At 40.1% G+C, this 24,635-nt stretch overlaps 1 protein-coding gene across 1 annotated transcript; it reads left to right on the forward strand.

Moving 5' to 3' along the window:
- Nucleotides 1-128: 128 nt before the first annotated feature.
- Nucleotides 129-19,834, forward strand: MCM4 (minichromosome maintenance complex component 4). The gene is made up of 17 exons (XM_059394563.1): nucleotides 129-232; nucleotides 347-430; nucleotides 824-988; nucleotides 1,347-1,510; nucleotides 1,604-1,705; nucleotides 1,945-2,040; nucleotides 2,122-2,217; nucleotides 3,447-3,585; nucleotides 6,775-6,995; nucleotides 10,103-10,223; nucleotides 12,772-13,031; nucleotides 13,485-13,850; nucleotides 14,307-14,434; nucleotides 15,792-15,999; nucleotides 17,274-17,502; nucleotides 18,069-18,202; nucleotides 19,115-19,834. The coding sequence occupies exons 2-17, from the start codon at nucleotides 361-363 to the stop codon at nucleotides 19,205-19,207; spliced, it is 2,592 nt and encodes an 863-aa protein (XP_059250546.1). The 5' UTR covers nucleotides 129-232; nucleotides 347-360; the 3' UTR covers nucleotides 19,208-19,834.
- The last annotated feature ends 4,801 nt before the right edge of the window (nucleotides 19,835-24,635 follow it).

Raw genomic sequence — 24,635 nt, forward strand, 5'->3', positions numbered from 1 at the left:
TGCTTTCCGTGGGGCGCTGGAGGAGGCCTTTCAGTACCCCCTGTTGGCTCGCAGTGGCGCCTCCCGGAGGCGGAGCCATGCCAGAGCGCTGCTGTGATTGGTGGGGCACCGCCGAGGGCGTTGACGACGGGCAGCTGGCGCGAAACCTTGCTCCACTCTTGCTGTGTAGGAGAGCTATCCACCGGGTGCGTCCGGGTTCCTTGCGGGCGTCGTCGCGGAGCGGATTTCCCGGGTAGGAGCGTGCGGGCCGGGGTGGCGGGATGAGGACCCCAGCGAGGGTATCTGTGCAGTGCGATGGGGGAAGCTGGGGGCGGAGGCGGGTGGAACCTGCCCTTTTCTCGCGCAGGTTCCACCAGCACCATGTCGTCCCCGTCGTCTACCCCGAGCCGCCGCAGCAGTCGGCGCGGGCGGGTCACACCTGCGCAGACGCGTAAGTCCCTTCCCGTGAGTCAAGCCCGCCTCATTATCCTCCATCCTCTCTTCTGGCTTTTTCCCCGCCACCACAGAGAAACCTGGCCGAGCCTGGTTTCTAGCTCTGAGAGCAGTCTTTAAGGCCCAGGTGGAATAAGATATGCGGACGGCTTTGCCTATTCTTGTGTGTGTGTGTGTATTTGTGTGTGTGTGTGAGAAAGAGAGGGAGAGGCAGTAAGTGCTAGGCCCTCGTTTCCTCCTTTTCCAACCTGTTTTCTAATCTTTAAGAGTGTCCGTGCCTATCTGTCTCCGTTTTGTTTGGTTTGTATTTGTTCCCAAGAGACTTGATGGAATTCCCAGAAGACCAAACAGGAGAGTTGATGGCCGTCTTTTCTGTTTTGTATGTCACAAGCTCGAAGTGAAGATGCCAGGTCGTCACCGTATCAGAGACGTAGGGGCGAAGATTCTACCTCTACAGGAGAGTTACAGCCCATGCCGACCTCACCTGGAGCTGACCTGCAGAGCCCTGCCGCGCAGGATACGTTATTTTCCAGCCCTGCTCAGATACATTCCTCAGGTATGATTTTGGCAGGATCTAAGTTCTACTGTGGTTGATATAGGGATGCTTTAGCTGCTCATATTTGCTGGTTTGTTAATGGGTAGTTGATGTAACCCTACACGAGCTAGTATGCTCACCACCAATACGGAGATAGATACATGTTAAGACTTAGTGAACAGAGAAGAAAAAATTTGGTGGGTTTTTACTAGAAGCTTTAATAGCCCTCTTAACTTAATTGCCGCAGGTTAACTTAACTGCCACAGGTTTCAAGGAATATTTGCTCTTGTTCTTAGATGACTTAAGTCAACATGCTGTAGTTTAGGATTTGATAGGCTATCAGAATTTTATTGTAGATTTTCATATTTTGTTTTTATAGCAATTCCCGTGGACTTTGATGTTAGTTCACCACTGACATATGGCACTCCCAGCTCTCGGGTGGAGGGAACCCCAAGGAGTGGTGCTAGAGGCACACCTGTGAGGCAGAGGCCTGACCTGGGGTCTGCACGGAAGGGCCTGCAGGTGGATTTGCAGTCTGATGTGGTGAGTATACAGTAGGTCTTCTGTTAGCAGCATTTGGGGAACATAAAATGGGTAATTCCCCATTAACTCATTCTATCATATTTTTCTGTATAGCCAGCAACAGAAGATATAGTGGCAAGTGAGCAGTCTCTGGGACAAAAACTTGTGATTTGGGGAACAGACGTAAATGTGTCAACATGCAAAGAAAATTTTCAGGTAAGCTGTATGTTAATACTTTAGGGTTCTGAAAATGCTGGGAGAAAAGATTTATAAACAGTATCTAAGTAGCTATAGCACTTGGGTAGGTTTTTAGGTGGCTTAGAATTGTTGATTTTTTTAAAAAGAAAAAAATACCATTTATATCTGTCTCCAAATAGGAACATTCTCATGATTTTTTGCATTTGAGTAGTTATTCCTAAATGCATCAGACTTACTCTTTTTCTCTCAACATCAAGAGATTCCTTCAACGTTTTATTGACCCTCTGGCTAAAGAAGAAGAAAATATTGGCATAGATATTACTGAACCTCTGTACATGCAACGACTTGGGGAGGTAATCAAATAGTCTTATAAAATCAAATTAATGCATTTTAAGACAATTAGCAGAACATAACTTGTTTGTTTTCTCTTCTAGATTAATGTCATCGGGGAGCCATTTTTAAATGTAAACTGCGAACACATAAAATCATTTGACAAAAATCTATACAGACAGCTCATCTGCTACCCACAGGTAAGATTTTGATTTTGACCTTACCGAATTATAGTAAACATCCAGAACACCTAGAGGGTTTTTGAATAGCAGAATTTCCTGGGTAACAGAAAGAAAATGCCTCCAGAGCACAAAAACTTAAGAAAATCATACTCTTCTCCTTTAAGATGAACATTTTCTCACACTTTAATATTTCCAAAATAGTCACAGGCCATAGTCTAATTGGCAGGTTCTTTCTTAATAGTATTTAAAGTAATGATGAATCTTAAAATTGATAGCTACTTCAGTTGGATGAAGTAAACTATCTTAAGTGAAAAAAAAAATTTTTTAAGAGTTATTTATTTTAGAGAAAGTACACACACATAGGAGGTGGCAGGGGGTGGTTGGCAGAGGGAGAGGGATAGATAGTCTGAAGCAGACTCCAGGCTCAGTGCAGGGCCCCAGTTGGGGCTGGTTCTCATGATCCGAGATCATGACCTGAGCTGAAATGCAGAGTCAGACACTCAACGGTGCCACTCAGGCATCCCTTAAGCAAAAATATTTTATAAATAAGCACATTACACTTTGTGCCATCCATAGCTGATTATGTTAACCTTGTTGTAATCCTTTTCTTTTTTAATTGTTTTTTGTTTGTTTGTTTGTTTTTGGGGGGGTGGGAGGGGTAGAGGAAGAGGGAGAAAGAATCTTTAGCAAGCTCCAGACCCAGTGCAGAACCTGACACAGAGCTCGATCTCACAACCCCAAGATTATGCCCTGAGCCAAAATCAAGAGTCGGGGCGCTTAACCAACTAAGCCACCCAGGCGCCCTATAACCTTTTTCTTTTAAGCTTTAGGTCAAATTTTATTATTGAAGTATCAGCTATATTTATTCTAGTTGTAGGCTTTGGAGGCAAGCAGACTTGGTTTTGTATCTTGATCTTTAGCTGTATCAAGTTCACTAACATAAAAGTATGAGATCAAAAGCTTTTCATTACTAATTAAAAGCCCAAGATATGTCAGTACATTGTGAAGTATTCATATATATGATCACACCTAACCATTATGAAAATATGCAGGGGTGAGAGAGCTCAGTCTCAATATACCTAAAGTCTTTAAACAATATGTTTGTGATTATATACAAGTGATACTTAAGATTTATGCCAGATGTATTTCTTTTTATACTTCACTAATATGAAATCCCTTATTTCTGGTATTTAATTCTAAGGTGGCAATATAAACACAGCTTGGCTTCTTTAAATTCATTTTTATAGGAAGTTATCCCAACCTTTGACATGGCTGTCAATGAAATCTTCTTTGACCGTTACCCTGATTCAATTTTGGAACATCAGATTCAAGTAAGACCATTCAATGCATTAAAGACGAAGAATATGAGAAACCTGAATCCAGAAGGTAATATTTTTTAATAGCAGGAAAATACATAAAAATAAAATCTTATTTCATCAAGGAATTTTAAAAGAATTGTATATGTGATAGTGGTGGTAATAGATTATAAATTGACTAAATATATGGCAGATTGATTTACCCTATATGCCTTTGAACCAACCCTGCCTTCTTTTAACTTAACTGTTAAATTTTAAATTACATAAAAGATGTTGTAACTCTCAGGGCACCTGGGTGGCTCAGGGGATTAAATCCTCTGCCTTCAGCTTAGGTTGTGATCTCAGGATCCTGGGATGCATCAGGCTCTCTGCTCAGCAGGGAGCCTGCTTCCCTTCCTCTCTCTCTGCCTGCTTCTCAGCCTACTTGTGATCTCCGTCAAATAAATAAATAAAATCTTTTAAAAAATATATATGTTATAACACTTGACAGTTCTTTATCTTAAGGTGAACTTGCCCAAATGTAATAGTTTTTCAGTTACTAAGTAGGCATATTTTCAAAATCACTGCAGAAAACAAATACAAAATATGATCCCTGCTTTGGAGCTTATAGGAATCTGGTTTGTGGGGTACCTGGATGGCTCCATGGGTTGAGCATCCAACTCTTGATTGTGGCTTAAGTCATGATCTCAAGTCCACACTCAGCAGGGAGTCTACTTGAGGATTCCTCCTCCCCTCAAATGATTAAATAAGTCTTGTAAAAAAAAAAAAAATCTAGCTGGAAAAGTAAATTAAAAAAAAAAAACATAGGCCAATAGAGCAGTGCAAGGGATGTCTTAGCCCAAGGAGGGGGGACGAGTTCATGGTGAAAGAGAAATTTTAGTTACAGTAAGGATTTGGAAAGCAGACATGAGGGAATTCACTCTGGGCTGCACAAAGGTGATGTAGGCAGAAGCAAAGCAGAGCTATATGCAGATAGTAAGTGCTGGCTGAGGCCAGAAGTAAGAGAGGTAGTGTTTGTGTTAGGACTGGAAAGTCTGGGTCCTGAAGAGCTTTGAATTCCAATTTAATACAGATTTTTATTCCAAAGTCAGTAGGGAGCAATTGATACTTTTTCAGAAGAAAGTGAGAAAGATTTTACCACTCTTGAGGATCTCATGGTGAGTCTAGTGTGCCAGGTATAAGGTGTGTTAAAGTTCAGTTCAGAGACTTTTTAATAGTAGCTCTAGTATGGAGCAGCAGGGTCCTAAGCTGGACAGTAGCCATAGGAGTGAAAATATAAGACAAACATGGTATTTGCCATGTATGAAGATTAAGATATAAAAACTGCTGAGAATTTATAAACAGTCCTATAGGTGAATGCGCAAAGGACACAAATGTCAGTATAAGAAAATAGAACAGCTAACAAAGGAACAAATGTTGGAGTTCACTGTTGATTAAAGGATACATATGTTCTTATGAAATTGGTTCCTTACCCTACTTTGTGATAGGGTATTCAGTGGAGACACTGAAGGATGTAGGAAACTGAGAGTGCTGCAGTTCATTTTTCAGGGGCAGAGCATTGGTACATGAAGGCTAAGACTGGAGATTATCATAATTTCAGATGAAGAGGGATTGCCAAATACCCAACTAATTTCAAAAGTTTTAAACTTTTTTTTTTTTTTAAGATTTTATTTATTTATTTATTTATTTTAATTTTTTTTAAGATTTTATTTATTTATTTGACAGAGAGAGATCACAAGTAGGCAGAGAGGCAGGCAGAAAGAGAGAGGAGGAAGCAGGCTCCCTGCTGAGCAGAGAGCCTGATGCGGGACTCGATCCCAGGACCCTGAGATCATGACCTGAGCCGAAGGCAGCGGCTTAACCCACTGAGCCACCCAGGCGCCCTTATTTATTTATTTGACAGCGATCACAAGTAGGCAGAGAGACAGGTAGAGAGAGAGGAGGAAGCAGGCTCCCTGTTGAGCAGAGAGACCGATGTGGGGCTCGATCCCAGGACCCTGGGATCATGACCTGAGCTGAAGGCAGAGGCTTTAACCCACTGAGCCACCCAGGTGCCCTAACAAAAGTTTTTCTATTGATTTCTGTAACTTACTACAGATGTTACTTTTTATTTTTTATTTTTTTAAGATTTTATTTATTTATTTGACAAAGATCACAAGTAGGCAGACCACGGCAGGCAGAGAGAGAAGGGAGGGAGCAGGCTCCCCACTCTGAGCAGAGAGCTCGCCCCTGGGATCATGACCTGAGCAGAAGGCAGAGGCTTTAACCCTGTGAGCCACCCGGGCACCCACAAAGGTTACTTTTTAAAGTAGAATAAGGATTGGTGGGGAGGCAGGGAAGGAAGATTTTTAAGTAAGTAGAAGGGAGGACAAGACCAAGTGGGAAAGAGCTTGTGAGGCAGCAATAAGTACTGAAAGGCTGTGGCAATCTGCAAGGCCAGTTGTGGCTAACTACAGACCATGTTTTGTTGACTATGAATAACAGTGTAACTCGTTTGGAACTAACAGTGGGAATGAATTGGGTAAAAGTTTTCTTGTCAGGGATGGTCCAAACTGTAGAGGAACCAGGTGCAAAAGTGAAAAATATTCTGTATGAAGTCTTTCTTATATAAATAGTAATGATTGTCTAAGTTGTATAGTGCTTATTTCTGCTAGGTACTGTTCTTATAAGGCTTGATGTATGCAGGCTCTTAATCTTTAACAAATGTAAGGCAGATGCCATTACTGTCTTGTGTAGAAGGGCACAGAGAGGCTAAGGTGTCCCCAGGGTCACACAGGTACTCTGTCCAGATCATCTGGCTCTGGAGCCAATGCATTTCACATACACTGAGCATCAGGACTTCAGCATAATACAGTGTGTGAGGAAGAAGGCCATGCGGCAAAGGAGGCAGAAGTGTAAAGCTTCTAATGCAAACCCAGAAGGTGGAGGGGAACAGGAGGTAGATAAGCAGAAAGATGGTGGATGCCTATTGGACAGTGGGCCTTCGGGCAGAAGGCCAGAGGGCCAGCAGAGTTGAGAAGAAGGAAGACAACACAGGAAGGGCATCCCAGGCCAGACCTGAGGATACCCAATGAAACATGCATTCCCTGACCATAGCACCTCCCTGTGACCACAGCCATCCCCAGTAAGATTCTCCTGGGCTCAACGGCACACCTAGACCTGCCCTGGCAGGAATATAGCTCAAGGAAGAGACCACTTCTTTCTGGGCTGCAGGCAGTGGCTGATGGATAAGCTGACCTCTCTCCCCAACTCCTTACAGACATCGACCAGCTCATTGCCATCAGTGGCATGGTAATCAGGACATCCCAGCTGATTCCAGAGATGCAAGAGGCCTTCTTCCAGTGCCAAGTGTGTGCCCACACAGCCCGGGTAGAGATTGACCGTGGCCGCATTGCTGAGCCCTCTGTTTGTGAGCGCTGCCACACCACTCACAGCATGGCACTGATCCACAACCGCTCTGTGTTCTCTGACAAACAGATGGTATGTGCCTTCTTGGGTGCCTTGGGAGGCATCCCCATTGGCATATTGGTGCTTAGGGCTTCAGGTTTGGGATGGGGCTTTTCCTTTTTTATTGCCAGTGAGCACCAGGTCATGATTATATACCACGTTCTCATGGCCTAAAATACTTTCTAATAAGAAAAACACATTCTGGGGTGCCTTGGCGGCTCAGTGGGTTAAAGCCTCTGCCTTTGGCTCAGGTCATGATCTCAGGGTCCTGGAATCGAGCCCCATATCAGGTTCTCTGCTCAATAGGGAGCCTGCTTCCCCCCCTGTCTCTGCATGTCTCTCTGCCTATCTCTCTGCTTACTTGTGATCTATGTCTGTCAAATAAATAAATACCTTTTTTTTTTTTAAAGTTTAAATAAGAAAACACATTCTTTCACTATTTTTTTCCTCACTATTCCACTTTTTGACTTAATAAACTTAATTTGAGGGGTATCTGGGTGGCACAGTTTGTAAGCATCTGCTTTCAGCAAGGTTGAGGGATCAAGCCCCACATCCAGCTCAGTGTGGAGTTCAGTGTGGAGTCTTTAGGCTTTTTTTCTCCCACTACCTCTATCCCTTACTTCCCTCCTGCTTTCCCCCCACCCCAAAATAAATGTTCCCTTTTTTTTTTTTAAGGTTTTATTCATTTGAGAGAGAGAGAGTACACATGAGCAGAGGGGAGGGCAGAGGGAGAAAGAGAAAGAGAAGCCTCATGTGATTCCATCCCAGGACCCTGGGCTCATGACCTGAGCCAAAGGCAGATGCTTAAACGACTGAGACACCCAGGTGCCCTAAAATCTTTTTAAAAAATTTAATTTGAGATGTTTTTATAGGAAATACTTAAGCTTATTTTTAAAAATTTAGTATGTCAGATAAAAGTATATGAAACATCTAAGATCAGTAAAAATTGGGGTGCCTGGCTGGCTCAGTTGGTACAGCAGGCGACTCTTGATCTCAGAGTTGTAAGTTTGAACCCCACGTTAGGTGTGGAGAATACTTAAAAATAAAATATTTTGAAAATTATATCGGTAAACATTAGTTAAATTTTGTCATTTTGCAGCTGTTCCCATTGGTACAGAATGAGTTGACAATTTTTCTGAAGTCTTTCTCAAATTTTATTGTAAAGCAAGTTTGGTTTTTGTGTCTTTAATGATTTTTTTTTTTTTTAAGATTTTATTCGAGAGAGAGAGAGGGAGTGTGCCCATAGGATGGAGAACAGGGGGAGGGAGAGGGAAAAAGAATGAAGCAACTCCACACTGAGTGCAGAGCCCCACACAGGGCTCAGTCTTACAACTGTGGGATCATGACAAAAGCCAAAACCAAGAGTCAGATGCTTAACTGACTGAGCCACCCAGTCACCCCTTTAATAATGAAAATATTAAGATGAAGTTATCAAAACAACATAGGAATAAGTAGGAAAAGTAAAAATTGTTTATTTGCTGTGATTGTAATGGTGTTAAAGTAGGCACAGGGACAAGGACTGTTAAGTTTTTTGAATTTTGCTGTAATGTTAAAACAACTTTCTAAAATTTAAATAGAATATGGTCAAAATACTACAAAGCTAATTTCCTTTATGGGGAGTCAATAAGAAAAATACTAGCAAATGTGAAGAAGTGTTGAATGTTTTTACTAACCAAAGAATTGAAAATTAATTATAGATAGAAATTTTCATCTAATATTGCTACCAATAATTGGAGCAAATGTACCTCAACTCATGCCAGCATGGTGCTGAGACCTATGATACAAATATGGAAGCGTGCTCCCAGGTCGTTTTTAGTGTAATATTCTTTCTTAGGATGCTTCAGAGACTCCCAAACTGACTTGAAATAAAACTATCCTAGAGTAGTTTCCAAACTCCATGACCCGATAACACCACAACACACCTTCATACCCACAGACCTCACTGTCAGTGTCTCAACCATTTCCTTTTGAAACAACCAAGCTTCTCAACCAAGCACAGGTTTGCCTCAGGACCATTGACACTACAGAACACACGGCTTCCTCCCTAATATCCTTAAACCTTTGCCTAGAGGTTGCTTGATCTGAGAAAAGCCTTCCCTAACCTTGCCTTGTGAAAAGCATCTCCTCCACCCCCACTGCTCATGCTCCTTACTCTTTTTTCCTTTTATTACGTGTGTCACTGCCAAATGTTATATGCTCACTTGTATGTTTGTGCATTGTTTGTCCTCACTCCACTCCAAGGGAAGACTTCATTCACTGCGGAGTCCCCAGCACCTAGAACCAGGCCAAGTGCTCAGCCAATACTGCTGTGTGAGTAACCAGGCCAAGTGTTTATGAGATGCACACAGTGAATAGGAAAGATGCACCAAAGTACTTAACCAGGAATCTGAAAAGTGTGTACTTCTCCACCTTGGAAATCTATGAGAAGTAATTGCTAAAAACATAATTAGAAATTTAGACAAACGTGTATGCAAAGAAATGTTCACTACATCCTTGAAATGGTGAAAAACAGTCTCACAAATTACGGCTGTCTCCCAAATAGGGGAATTTGTATGTAAACAATAATCCTTACAAATGTATGTTTATGTCACATTAAAGGTTTAAAAAAAAAATGTTGGCTATCTGGAGATAAAAACAAAGAATGGTATTTTTTTACGATTTTATTTATTTCAGAGAGAACATGAACACAACTGAGGGGAGACAGAAGGAGAAGCAGGCTCCCCACCGAGCAGGGATCCTGATGCGGGGCTCTTCCCAGGGCCCTGGATCATGACCTGAGCCAAAGGCAGATACTAAAACCAGTTGAACCATCCAGATGCCCCGAGAATGGTGTTTTAAAAATAAATGTGGTAGGGTTCAGTCGCTTGAGTGTGAGACTCTTGATCTTGGCTCAGGGTGTCAGGTGCTCCTATGTGCTCAGCTGGGAGTCTGCTTTCTCTCCCTCTCCTTCAGACCTCCCCCATTTGGGTGTACACACATGCACATGTGCGCTCTCTCTAAAATAAATAAGTGAAATCTTTTTATAAAGTAGAAATGTGGTAACATCAAAAATAGTTATCTGTAAGTGGTACAAAGATGGGCAGTTTTGTCTAAATTGTGCTTGTCATTTCCTGAGTTATCTGTTTCCTCTGTTCTTTCAGATCAAACTCCAAGAGTCTCCTGAAGATATGCCTGCAGGGCAGACGCCTCACACTGTCATCCTTTTTGCTCACAATGATCTTGTTGACAAGGTTCAGCCTGGAGACAGAGTGAATGTTACAGGTTAGAATGTAGATTATATTAATGAGATAAGTATGCCTTGGGGTTTTTTTTATTTGTTTGGGGTTTTTTTATGCTTTTTAGTCAGTCCTTTCTCTTGGTCATGAATTCATTGGCCTGAAGCCCGGTCCTGCCTATAATGCTTTATTCACTTTTTACTTAGCAGGGTGGAACCTTTCAATGTGTTGTCTGCTGTTGCTTGCTCTTTACTATTTCAGTGTTCCAGAGCTATAAGTGTATTTTGACCTGATAGCACTGGTATCTGGAGAAAACAGCTCAGACAAGGCTAGTATTGGTAAGATTGGAGTTCTACCAGCAGCTTCAGGAAGCAGCACTCACCAACCTGGAATTTTAAATAATTTGCCACTTCCCAAATGTACAGCTAGGGTTAACATTTACTTATTATAGAGAGGAAATGGGTCAGAGTACCTTGCAGAGTTACATTGTGGTTTGTGGGGTTTTTTTTTAAGATTTTATTTATTTGTTTGACAGAGATACAGCCAGAGAGGGAACATAGGCAGAGGGAGTGGGAGAGGGAGAAACAGGCTTCCCACTGAGCAAGGAGCCGGATGTTGAGCTTGATCCCAGGTGCTGGGATCGTGACCTGTTCCGAAGGCAGACACTTAACTGACTGAGCCATCCAGGTGCCTCACATTGTGGTATTTTTATAGGAAGTAGAGATTCAGAGACTTTCAGATCACTGTAGCTGAGGTTATGTGGTAATCTGTGACACAAGGTTTCTCCTTCTCTCCTGGCCAAGAAAGTGCTTATTCTACTCTACCACGTGAATATGCCAGTCTTTCTCTTGATGCTTCAGAGTAGGATAAGCACCTGGTTTCTCAAAGGTGCTGTGAATAGCAGGCAGAGTTCACTGAGGTCAAGGTGGGGACTGAATCCAGGGAGTGGCTGCAGCTCTTAATGTAACCCATTAGTTGTGTTCTGTGAGTTAAGACTTCTCATCCTGTGTCTCCACAGTAGGTGTAGCCCAACGGTTGCCTATAACAACCTTAAGTTATAAAAGCACTTGTAGTTCATTAACAATATGAAAGAATGTGTCATTAGTGAAAGTTGTGCAATCCTTGTTCTGCCACCCTATATTGGTCTGAAACCTTTGATAAAGTATTTAATCTATTTTAATATCCTCAACTGCCAAGTAGAATTAATGTGATTATACAGATGAATGTGTTTGGGGAGGGGAGCTGTGGAAAGCACCATATAGATGTAAAATAAATATTGAAGTTGTTCTGTGATGAAGAATCATTGCAAGCACCAGTAAAAATAAGTAGACACTTTAAACAGTTATCTGTCCCTAATTCAGCTTACCATAAAGGAGGTTGTGTACTCTCAGAATGCTACATATGAACTGGTTTTTAATGTTTTAAAAAAGAATTACATTGACCTATTAAATAAAAGGATTGGTGATCTATGATGTGTTGCTAAGAAGCCTGTGATAGAGCAGATAGTTGCTCCTCAGAAAGCTGCAAGAAATTGGATTATCCCAGAGTCCAAGCCTTCTGGATTGAAAGTCAAAAAAAGATAAACATCACAGATGTCAGTTTGGGAAACTTCTTTTTGAAAAACAAATGAGTTGGTATGGTTGAGGGCTGATTACTCATTTATTTCTTCTAATGTTCTTAAATTATATTCTTTAGGAAGTGTGCTAGGGCATGCCCATTCACCTAGAAACACTTCTTGTTATTAATAACATGTAGTAATATTTCTTTTACTGTATCTTTACCTCTGACTCTATAGACAGTCTAGTCTGTGAAATAACTTTTGAGTAATCTTTTTAAAGATTTTATTTACTTATTTGAGTAATTTTTAAAAGAGCTTTTTAGTATTTCCTTTCCAAATTTTTGGTACAGGATTTTAGTACTTTGTTCTAGTCAAATAATTACTAAGCAGATTCTGTACATTCAGCTTAAAAGAAATGAAAAAACTGTTTCAAAATACTGTTTATTGAACACAGCTGTAAGCCAGCATTATGCTGAAAGCAAAGTAATTTCATTTAAATCTCAGAGTGATTATATGCAGTATGGTTGTACTCAGGTGCCCAAGATCATAGAGCTAATGGATGGTTATAGATGAACACGTTTTTAGGTCTGCTTTTTTAAAAAACCTGTGTTTTGGGACACCTGGGTGGCTCAGTTGGTTAAACGGCTGCCTTCGGCTCAGGTCATGATCCCAGCATCCTGGGATCGAGTCCCATATCGGGCTCCTTGCTCGGCGGGGAGCCTGCTTCTCCCTCTGCCTCTGCCTGCCATTCTGTCTGCCTGTGCTCGGTCTCTCTCCCTCTCTCTCTCTGATAAACAAACAAACAAACAAACAAATAAATAAATAAAACCTGTGTTTTTTCCAACTTGCCTTGCCATTTTCACCAGGGAGCTTTGCAGTATAGGCGAGTCCTTGACTCTAGGAAGGTCATGAAGGCAGTATGCTCAAAACTCACCTCCACTGCCAGCCCTCAGGTCTCTTACGTGCTGCCTGCTGTCTGCTAGTTTATGTGCCATTTAGGGGAAGGTAAAAGCATATCTCTTGATTGTGCCCTCAGGTATCTATCGAGCTGTTCCTATCCGAGTCAATTCAAGAGTAAGTAATGTGAAGTCTGTCTACAAAACCCACATTGATGTCATTCACTATCGGAAAACTGATGCAAAACGCCTGCATGGCTTTGATGAAGAAGCAGAGCAGAAACTTTTTTCAGAGAAACGGGTGGAATTGCTCAAGGAACTTTCTAGAAAGCCAGACATTTATGAGAGACTTGCTTCAGCCTTGGCTCCGAGTATTTATGAACATGAAGATATAAAGAAGGTAACAGTGGACTTTTAACTTTGATCAGGATTTATAGTTCTTTGAGATCAAAAGGCACGAATATGTGCCCCTTCTATCACTACCATCCCCACCCCATCCCTAAAGAATAAGAACTGTTGGGTGTTCCACAGAGCAAGGTGCTTACCATCTGACTTGGTTATTGGTTGAAAAGAATTGGTCATTGTCCATTTCCTCATATCTACATTGAAATTAAATGTTTCTAAAGAATAACAAAAGCTAGATGGGATCAGAATAGAGATTTACATAGCCACCATTCTGGCACACTGGTATGTGAGTCTATATAAATTGGTTAGTTCATTTAAAGCACTTTCCTCTTTATACATTGCCTTAATTTAATTATAATTTTTTATTCACAGGATAAGAAAATACCTCTAACATTTAAACTAGATCAATTGCTCTGTAGTCAGTGAATGTTTAAACATTTTTGTTTAGGGAATCTTGCTTCAGCTCTTTGGTGGAACAAGAAAGGATTTTAGTCACACAGGAAGAGGCAAATTTCGTGCTGAGATCAACATCCTGTTGTGTGGTGATCCTGGGACCAGCAAGTCCCAGCTGCTGCAGTATGTGTACAATCTAGTCCCCAGGGGCCAGTACACATCTGGGAAAGGCTCCAGTGCAGTAGGCCTCACTGCATACGTGATGAAAGACCCTGAGACGAGGCAGCTTGTCTTGCAGACTGGTGCCCTTGTTCTGAGTGACAATGGTATCTGCTGTATTGATGAATTTGACAAGATGAATGAAAGTACAAGATCAGTACTTCATGAAGTCATGGAACAGCAGACTCTTTCAATTGCAAAGGTGAGAGGCCCGTTCTCCATGTGTCAACATGGGTACACTTAGAAATCTAGCACCCATATTCACCTTGGTTCTAACTTTGGGAAACTCATGACTACTTTTCCTATTAGGTTTCAGCTAAATATCTTTGAGTATTTCCTCTTTCATCTTTTTTGCTATAGTAACCCACTAATATGTGGTATTCCTAGAACTTGAGTTTGTCCTAAATGTTATGCAGGGGTTTAGTTTCTGAGAAGAATGTAGTTACAGCATACATTTGTCTAGAATATGATTGTTGGCATGAATCTGAGGATGGCATTGTCCCAGATAAATCTGTTGGTATCATCACACACACAAGGTGATGTGTGTGACTCTTGGTGACGGTGGATGTACGGCAAAGTGCACTCCAGGTGAAGATAGCTCACGTGGTTCCTACCAGCATCAGGGTGAAGTTTCTAACTGCACTGTTTTCTCTGGTAGGCTGGGATTATTTGTCAGCTCAATGCTCGCACCTCTATCCTGGCAGCAGCAAATCCTATTGAGTCTCAATGGAATCCTAAAAAAACGACCATTGAAAATATCCAGCTACCTCACACTTTATTATCAAGGTATGAGAACATAAAGAAGATGCTTACTTTGCTCATTTGTAGAATTTTCAGGGTGAGATAAAGGGAAATAATAAAATTCAACCACTACTAGCATCATAAGCTCTTCACTCTAAAGCAAAATTTTCTAATAGGGGTGGTCAGGTTTTCATGGCAAGGACTGTGTTTCTCTACTCAGCTATCAGGTAGCACCTTAACATTTATTCATTCTTTGAAGCTGTTAGGACATTTCACCTTGACATCCTTTTCAGAAGCCCATCACTTGCTGCTCATCTCTGCCTTAAAGTCGCTAAAGAATATCATCAAGTACAGAGAAAAGCTTCACATGACAGATAAGGTTCTGAAAAATTAAATTTGTTAAAGTAGAATTATAATCCAGTTTTTCTCAATGCCACTGCTACAAATACTGATTTCATTAATGGGTTGTAATAGTATTTTATAAATAGTATTTTACCTTATTATAGTAGTTATTTATAGTATTTCATAAATGGATTTTAGATTTTATGTATTTTTTTTAAGATTCTATTTATTTATTTAACAGGCAGAGATCATAAGTAGGCAGAGAGGCAGGCAGAGAGAGAGGAAGGGAAGCAGGCTCCCTGCTGAGCAGAGAGCCCAATGTGGGGCTCCATCCCAGGACCCTGGGATCTGACCTGAGCTGAAGGCAGAGGCTTTAACCCACTGAGCCACCCAGGCGCCCCAGATTTTAGATTTTAATTATTCAATTTTGTTCCAGAGTTCTGTTCTGTTTTTTGTTTTTTTTCCCAAAACAGTTGAATGCTTTTTCCTTTAAATCTTACAATCTTCAAAATTATCATTTTTTTTTTTTAAGAGAGACCACAAAGAGGGAACACGAGCAAGGGGAGCGGGAGAAGGAAAAGCAGGCTTCCCGCAGAACAGGGAGACTGATGGGGGGCTCGATCCCAGGACCCGAGGATCATGACCTAAGTCAAAGGCAGATGCCTGATGACTGAGCCAGCCAGGCACCCCTGGAGAGCAGACTCTTAATTCTTCCTTGGCAGCTCTGACTACACATACATTCACTGATCATGCCTAGGTGGCTCAGAAGCAAATTTTTTTTTTTTAAGATTTATTTATTTTGAGAGAGAGTGTATGGGGGAGGGGGGCAAGGGGGTAGCAGAGAGAGAGAGGGAGAATCTCCAGCTGGCTTCCCACTGAGCACGGACCTGATGCAGTGCTCAATCTCAGGACCCATGAGATCATGACCTGCGCCGAAACCAAGAGTCAGAGGCTTAACCACCTGAGCCACCCAGGAGCCACAGGAGCAATTTTTAAGTTACATATGTGGGTATATTGGTGTCCCAAGCAGGAAAACAATGTTTTTACAATATTTTTTCAGGTTTGATTTGATATTCCTCATGCTGGATCCTCAGGACGAAGCCTATGATAGGCGTCTGGCCCACCACCTTGTCGCTTTATACTACCAGAGTGAGGAGCAAGTGGAAGAGGAGTTCATGGACATGGCAGTGCTAAAGGACTACATTGCTTACGCCCACAGCATGGTCATGCCTCGTCTGAGCCAAGAAGCCAGCCAGGCTCTCATTGAGGTAACACACGTCCATGTTTAAATCCTGAGAAATGTTTTTATTGAGCCTGTAGCCAATAACGTTAATGTCACTAGCTGACTATCTCCATTAAAAAGTAGTTTTGTTAATGACGTATTATTTTGTATAACTACTTTTTTCTCCTATGTTGCAAAATTGACTTCTCTAAAGGTAGAAAAGGGAAAAGATTCTTTTATATATGTCCTACAAGCTTTTTATAATTAAATGTTTGTAAACACAGTAAGTTTAAGCTCAGAATACATGAGTCGAAGTAGAAGTTATGCTACTTAGTAACTTTGTAACTCTGAAGAAGTCATGTAATTTCTCTGAGCTTCCATTTGCTTGTTTCTAAAAAGTAAAAGGAATTTTGAGTACCTGATGTTCACTTTTCTGTAGCCTTTCCCTTGGACAGCAGTGCATAATGACACATTCAGTTATTCAAACACTATATTAAAAAGGTTCCTGGTGCTTAGTGGGCTTTATATCCTAACTAAGCCCCTGAAAATACTCAAAGAAAGTTATAGGTGATGTATAATTTTCCATTTGTATCATATACTTGAGGGTTGCTCAACAAAAAATGATGTTCACGGAGGACATTGGGAGTTGGAGAGAAGTGAGTTGGGGGATGTCAGAGGAGGAGACAAACCATGAGAGACTGTGGACTCTGAGTAACAAACTGAAGATTTTGGAGGGGTGGTGGGAGGGGGTTGGGTGAGCCTGGTGTGGGTATTAAAGAAGGCATGTATTGCATAGAGCGCATTGGGTGTGGTGCATAAACAATGAATCTTGGAACAAAATAAAACTAAATTAAAAGTGATGTTATATATGTGAGTTTACTACAACTCAGATTTGTAACATTATTTCAGTAATCTTTGCATGCCTCAGTCATTAAATAAACCCTCAGCATAGGTGTAAACCAGAGTTGGTGCCTGAGCACCTTTTTCAGACAGGCACCCTGATTGGTCCTCTGCTGTAATTGCGACCTGCCCTTTACCCCAACACACCATGTCCCCTGAATGCCAGCCTCACACACCTCCTAGCCCACCCCGATTCTTCACTCTTCATAGCCACATCAGATACCACCTTCATGATGAGCTTTAAGGCCCAGGGCTAGATCTGACTTCTGATTCCCCTCAGTACTGCACCTGGCCGCCGTTAGTTTATTTAACAGAATCCTAACTGTTCAAAGTTCAGCCACAAAACTAAAGTATTGTTACAAGGAGTTTTGGTTTTAGTTTTTGTTTTTTGTTTTTTGTTTTTTTTCCTGCCTACACTAGGCTTATGTAGACATGAGGAAGATTGGTAGCAGCCGAGGAATGGTTTCTGCGTACCCTCGACAGCTGGAATCATTAATTCGATTAGCAGAAGCCCACGCTAAAGTACGATTCTCAAGTAAAGTTGAAGGAGTTGATGTTGAAGAAGCAAAACGCCTCCATCGGGAAGCTCTAAAGCAGTCTGCCACTGACCCTCGGACTGGCATTGTGGACATATCTATTCTAACTACAGGTCTGTTTGCATTGAACATAAGAGCACATGAAATTTATACACACACACACACACACGCATGCACGCACATATGCACACACACACAACATGTAAGTAATTTGTATTTCATAGTTGAGCTAACAATTAAGTTATTTGAAATGACGGACTTTTTAACCTTTTTCAGATCAGGGCCTCTTTGAGAATCCTGTTAAAAGCTGAGAAAAATATGCTTAGACACATGCATGCACATACAGTGTTGTATCTAATTTCACAGAGCTTTTCTGCTGTCTAGGTACCTCTGTTAGTCCACTTTAAATAATTCATTTCTTAATGAGCACTGACTGCTTGCTATATAGATTACATGGACTGTGTTTCAGTGGAAACTAGCAGTTACTGGCTTATAGAAAATTGGAAACAGAATTCAGAACTCAAAATTTTGAATATATTTTAGCATTCAGCCACTGTCCCCTAATCTTTTTCGTGGCAACACTACTAAAGAAATATTAATGGAAATTTGAAATACTTCACTTCCCTGTAGCAGAAATATTTTCATTAATTTCTTTCTTTCTTTTTTTCATTTAAATCAGGAATGAGTGCCACCTCTCGTAAACGGAAAGAAGAGTTAGCTGAAGCATTGAAAAAACTTATTTTATCTAAGGGCAAAACACCAGCTCTAAAATATCAGCAACTCTTTGAAGATATCCGGGGACAGTCTGACATAGTAAGTGTTTATAAGAGTTTTTTGCTTAATAGAAATTTTCTTTTTTACCTTAGTACTTCTATTAAGGTTTTTGTGGGGGTTTTTTTAATTTTTTTATAAACATACAATGTATTTTTATCCCCAGGGGTACATGTCTGTGAATCGCCATTTTTAAGGTTTTTTAAAATCTTTTTCTTTCATTTAAGTATTAAATATAGGTCTGGATTAAAAAAAGGTAAAGTCCCCCACAAATTCATCATCAAGAAATAACCACAAAATTTTGTTCTATTAATAGTTTTTGTGTATATGTACACATGTGGTCTTTCTGAAATATGAACATAGTTAGAGTTACACTGTTTTATAACTTGCTTTTTCTTTGTTTTTTAATTTAAAATATGCTGTCAACATCATCTGTGTTGTGAATAGGCTGAATAACATTATTTATAATGATTGGGTAAGATCCCTTTGAGTGCCTATCCCATCATTTACTAAACCGATTGCTGAACATTTAGGATGTTTGCAGTTTTTTCCCATGATAAATAGCGTTAACCCTGCATATTAGCCATGCATCATAAGGTAATGATGAAATGATCAGGTTCCCTTTTGTAAATAAAGTTGGGTTACCCAGTGAAAAGAACTCCAGGGTCCAAGTCAGCCATTTGCCTGCTTTCATTTGCATATTTTCTACAGCTGGATTAGCACTACAGGGGCAGAGTTGAATATTTCTACAGACCATAAGGGTAGATAGCAAGCCTATCTATTTGTCTTCAGGCCCTCTGCATGAAATGGTTACCCTCCTGGTTAGAACCTAAGGCGTGTATACAGCTACCAAAAAGGAAAGAGACTGGTAGCTCTTTACATTGAAATCAGCGTATCTAACAGGTAAGGGAGTACTTAATGTGTAAAATAATTGTTTTCATCTCTTCCCCAAAGGCTATTACCAAAGATATGTTTGAAGAAGCCCTGCGTGCCTTGGCTGATGATGACTTCTTAACAGTAACTGGCAAAACTGTCCGCTTGCTCTGAAGCTCTAAGGTGTTGTACTTGTGTGCCTATGTGTGCAGCATAGAGGCCAATGAGCTGCCACTGTTGCTGTCTGTGGAAATAGATTCTTAAAGTCATTATTTGGCTCCATAAAAATCTTCTAACCTGGGTTCAGTGAAGTGGGTGTTTTCGCTTATTTAACATCCTTAGTGAAAATACTGTGCCAATTTACAGTTGAGGTTTTTTTTTTTTTTTTTTTTGAGGTTATTTTTTTTAAGTGCCATTATTTTAGCACCAGGGTTTTTAATGTGTATTTCCATATATATGTATGTATGTATATGTTAGGATGTCAGTCTTTTTTGGAGATGGCAGTCTGAGTCACGGGTCATGGTTTTGTGCTGAACTTTCTAAAGGCAATCATCCATATGCTTGAAGTTTTTGTAATATGAGATAAAACTTAGCCAGGGCATATCATTCAGTATGAGGTAATGAAGGACCAGAGCTTTCTCCCTCTTAAAACTCTCAAGTGTAATTCCTTCTAGAGGCTTATTCTCATGGCTCCCATAAGATGAAAAAAATGGGTGGTTGTAAATGATTAAGGTTTAGGTTAACTTCTACTTTATCCTAATATGTAAACTTTTTCCTAAATAAATGATTGATTAAGTAATACTTGGTTATCTGGTTTTATTTTTCATTAAGAAAAATAACTTTAATAAATGTTATACTCATGGAAATTCATGATGGTAATAAGTACTTTAGAATGCACAAAAGAAATTCACTATAATATAGGTTCCAATTTACTTTTATCCTAGCAGGCATTATCCTTTTTTGTTCTGTTTTGTTCTGTTTAAGATGTTATTTATTTATCAGAGAAAGCAAAGCAGGGGGAGTGGCAGGCAGAGGGAGAAGTAAGCTTCCTGCTGAGCAAGGAGCCCAATGCAGGACTGATCCAGTCCCAGGACCATGTGACTATGACCTGAGCCAAAGGTGGACATTTAACCAACTGAGCCACCCAGGTGCCCCATAGCAGGTTTTATTCTTATAAAACCACCATAGGCTAGAATTTTATACAGAACTAGGATTATAATAAATAATCCCTGAAACATTGAGGTAATTGTATGCTAGCCCTTTTTTTTTAATAATTTAGGATCAACATTCAATAATCCAGTATCCATAGGAAATGATAGAACTAAGGTTAAATAGCATTAAAATGTTAACATTGGAATTATATTTAGAGGCTTTTTTTTTTTTTTTAAGATCTTATTTTAGAGCATATGTGATCAAGGGGGAAGGGTAGAGGGAGAGGCAAAGAATCTCAAGCAGACTCCACACTCAACACAGAACCTATTACAGGGCTCAATCCCATGACCCCAAGATCATGATCTGAGCTGAAACCAAGAGTTGGACACTTAACTCACTGAGCCATCCAGGTGCCCTTAGAGCCAAATTTTCATCAGACCCTTTTTTTTTTTGTCAGTCATCATTCTTAACTATGCTGTTCTTGGCAGGTTTGCAAAATGCCTTGTATTTTGAAGGAGGCAGTAATTGGTTGGGATTTCACCAAAGGATCCAGGCCAACTGCTTATCAAGTGACTTTACTAGTGAACTTTACTCAGTGAACTCACTGTGTTGGACACCATTTTATATGTAATTGTCAGCCACTCTGTAGGTTCAGTCTTTCCCTTTTATAGATGAAGGAAGCAAGAAGTCTCATCTTTTGCCTGAAGACCCAAAGTAAGAGATGAAAGTGGAATTAAAAGAAGCCTTCCATCTTTAAAAAAAAAAAAAAAAAAAAAAAAAAGGGACGCCTGGGTGGCTCAGTGGGTTAAAGCCTCTGCCTTCGGCTCAGGTCATGATCTCAGGGTCCTGGGATCGAGTCCCGCATCGGGCTCTCTGCTCAGCAGGGAGCCTGCTTCCCTCTCTCTCTCTGCCTGCCTCTCCATCTACTTGTGATTTCTCTCTGTCAGATAAATAAATAAAATCTTTAAAAAAAAAAAAGAAGCCTTCCAGGGGCGCCTGGGTGGCTCAGTGGGTTAAAAGCCTCTGCCTTCGGCTCAGGTCATGATCCCAGGGTCCTGGGATCGAGCCCGGCATCTGGCTCTCTGCTCCTTAGGGTGCCTGCTTCCTCCTCTCTCTCTCTGCCTCTCTGCCTATTTCTGATCTCTGTCTGTCAAATAAATAAACAAAATCTTTAAAAAAAAAAAAAAAAAGAAGTCTTCCAGGGGTGCCTGGGTGGCTCAGTGGGTTAAAGCCTCTGCCTTTGGCTCAGGTCATGATCTCAGGGTCCTGGGATCGAGCACCACATCAGGCTCTCTGCTCAGGAGGGAACCTGCTTCCCCCTCTCTGCCTGCCTCTGCCTACTTGTGATCTCTGTCAAATAAATAAAATCTAAAAAAAAAAACAAAAACAAAAACAAACTTCAAAAATAAAAGAAGTCTTCTGACTAAAAATGTAACTTTATGCCATGTTCTGGCTATAACGTGGGTTTTTAACTGTTCGTTGCTTTTGGACACATTGCTTACATTTCCAAAACCACATAGAGATGTTTCCTTGGTGCCTATTACATGATACATTCTTCATAAATGTTCTACTGAGGAGAGAAGTTTGAATCTGTTGAGCTGTGTTCTTATGACCACATGTTATTCAGACTAGAAGTAAGTTTTACTTACATCTCTTGAGTTACTCAGAAATAACTGGATCTTAGGCTATACTTGAACTTGCCACTGACAAGCTGTAAATAGCACACATTTCATTATAAAAATTAAATGTGTAGGGTTTTGTGAGGCAAAGTTACCTGAAAGTAATTAGAAACCTTCCTACACTGAGAATGAGCTCTCTTGACTTTTTCCCTAAATCACATACTGAATAAGGTCACAGAAAAATTGGTTCCTTGTACAAATATAAACTAATTAATAAACACCATTGCTGCCATTAGGTACTAGATAGCTGGAAATCAAGGTTCATAAAATTCGAGTGCTGATTATACACTTATGTAGAGTTGTTAAAATTTATATAGAAAATAAAGACAGGTTCTTTCTCTTACCCAATCTGTAGTAATGGCCAGGCTATTGGAAGCCGTGTTTGAACTTGAATATGTACTGATAGTACCTGAAATTGCTTGGGAAATAATGTAGACTCAAATAGTTGTTGACCTAAGATTTTTCTCCCTAAAGTTCATACATTAATAATTTTTTTCTAAACCTTTTAATTCAATATGAACATGGGATTTTTATACAATGCAAATGAAGTGTATGTATAGGGGATTTTAGTTGAACAAAAATAATGAGACTATCCTGTTGCTGGGTGGTTCCATCAAAGTGAATTTAACTTCATTTTAGTGAATTTTTGTTCACATCTATAACTTACCCAGTGGTCAGTAGGTCTCTGAAAACAGGGATGATGATAACTTCAGTGCAGTGCCTGGCAATGTGTGTTAACGTTTTGTAAAGAGAATTGCCTCATATGAATGGAGAGTAAGGATATAAAAATTATCAGTGAAATTTCAGGATGTGGAATGGAAGAATAAGAGAGGACGTGTTAAATTAGAGCTCTGCCTTCTGAATTCTGACAGATGCTCCGGGAGAGGTGTGCCTCTTGATTCAGCTGCAACATCTCATACTGCTCAGGAGGATGGGATAAGAAAGGTCGAGAGCTACTACCTTGGTCTGAAGATCATCCCCCTATTTGTATCAGGTGGTTTAAGAGGGTACAGGTGCAGACTGCCAGGCTCACATCCTGGCTCATGGCTTCATACAGTGCTTAGGACACAGGTACAGTAAATGCTCAATACTGTTAGTATGAACAGAGTAAGGAGAATGTGGTTTTTTTCTTACTAGGACAATACAGTTTGAGCTTAATTCCTATGAATATATTTTTCCAAAAAATAACAGTATAATACATTCTTGAATTTTTTTCTCTGATTTTGACCCTGAGAGATAAAGAAACTTGCTAGTTAGAATGGCTTTATTTGATTTACACAAATATACACGTGCTATTCTCCTTCCAATATCCATCATAAATATAATCAATTCCATTCAAGGAAGTCAAAATTTAGCAAAGATAAAGAAACAAGAATTTAATAACTTAGCAAACGGGTCAGGGCATATTTAAGAGAGCGCTGTTATTAAATCTAAGGTAACTTGAAATACCTCTACAGTTTTTTAAACTTTGTTCTTAAGATTTTTTTTTTTTTAGAGAGAGAGTGTGACTATAGGGAGGGGCAGAGGGAAAGGGAAAGAGGACATCCTAAGCAGACTCCACGCTGAGCAGGGAGCCCATGCTGAGCAGGGAGCCCAATGTGGCAATAGATGTGTGTTAACCTTTTGTAAAGAGAATTGCCTCATATGAATGGTGAGTAAGGATATAAAAATTATATCAGGTTTGTCTCAATCCCACAAACCTGAGATCATGACCTGACCTAAAATCAAAAGTTGGAGGGGCACTGGGTGATTCAGTCATTAAACATGTGCCTTCAGCTCAGGTCATGATCCCGGGATCCTGGGATTGTGTCCCACATCAGCCTCCCTGCTCAGCGGGGAGCCTGCTTCTCCCACTCCTGCTCCCCCTGTGTTCCTTCTCTCTCTCTGTCAAATAAATAAATAAAATCTTTAAAAAAAAAAAAGTTACACAGAAGTTATAAGAATAGTGAAAATAATTCCCATATATCCTTTACTCAAATTACTTTCGTGTTAACACTTTCTTAAATCTGCTTTTGTCATTCTCTATAAATGTTTTTTTAATCATTTGAGAGAAATGGAATGCCCTTTACTTCTAAAAACTTGCTAAAAACCATGTATATCCTAAAGACAAAGACATTGCCTTGTCTAACAACAGAACAATTTCATAACATAATTTTAAAAACGAAGTGTTACCTAATAAACAGATGTTGAAATTTCATCAATTGCCTCATTTTTTTCATAGTAAAAGTAAAAAAATCTGTTTCTATGGCAGCATCACAAGTTGAATTTCATTTTCATGTCTAGTCTCCTTCAATCTGGAACATTCCTGAGTTATTTCTCTTCATGACTTTGACATTTTGGAAGAGTACAGTCCAGTTCTTGTTAAAATATCCTTCAATTTGGGTTTGTCTGATGTCTTTATGATTAGATTCTGGGTATCCATTTCAGTAGGAACAACTGAAGTCATGCTGTGACCAGTATATCGTATCAAGACAGTCAATAAGCCTGACACTTTACTGACAGGTTAACTAACCTCAATCCCTTGAGTAAGGTGGTGTTTGCCAGGTTTCTTCATTGTAATATACTTTTTTTTTTTTTTGCCCTACTAAATTTAAGTATCTTATGGGGAGATAATCTGGACTATGTAAATATTATTTCTCATCAAATTTTGTGAATAAGCTGCACATACGATCCCAATTATCCTTTACCCTTTAATACTGGAATTGATCTTTTTATTTTTTTAAACTTTTTTAGAGATTTTATTTGAGGGAGCACAGAGAGAGAGAGAAGCA

The sequence above is a fragment of the Mustela nigripes genome, chromosome 3 (genome assembly GCF_022355385.1).
Source record: "Mustela nigripes isolate SB6536 chromosome 3, MUSNIG.SB6536, whole genome shotgun sequence".
Lineage (NCBI taxonomy): Eukaryota > Metazoa > Chordata > Mammalia > Carnivora > Mustelidae > Mustela > Mustela nigripes.

What these genes read in the sequence shown, in the direction of transcription:
- MCM4 (XM_059394563.1), top strand. Translation starts at nt 361, where the DNA reads ATGTCGTCCCCGTCGTCTACCCCGAGCCGCCGCAGCAGTCGGCGCGGG. An exon ending in GGTCACACCTGCGCAGACGC is followed by an intron (nt 431 to 823) that starts GTAAGTCCCTTC and finishes GTATGTCACAAG; the next exon opens with CTCGAAGTGAAGATGCCAGG. An exon ending in GAGAAACCTGAATCCAGAAG is followed by an intron (nt 3,586 to 6,774) that starts GTAATATTTTTT and finishes AACTCCTTACAG; the next exon opens with ACATCGACCAGCTCATTGCC.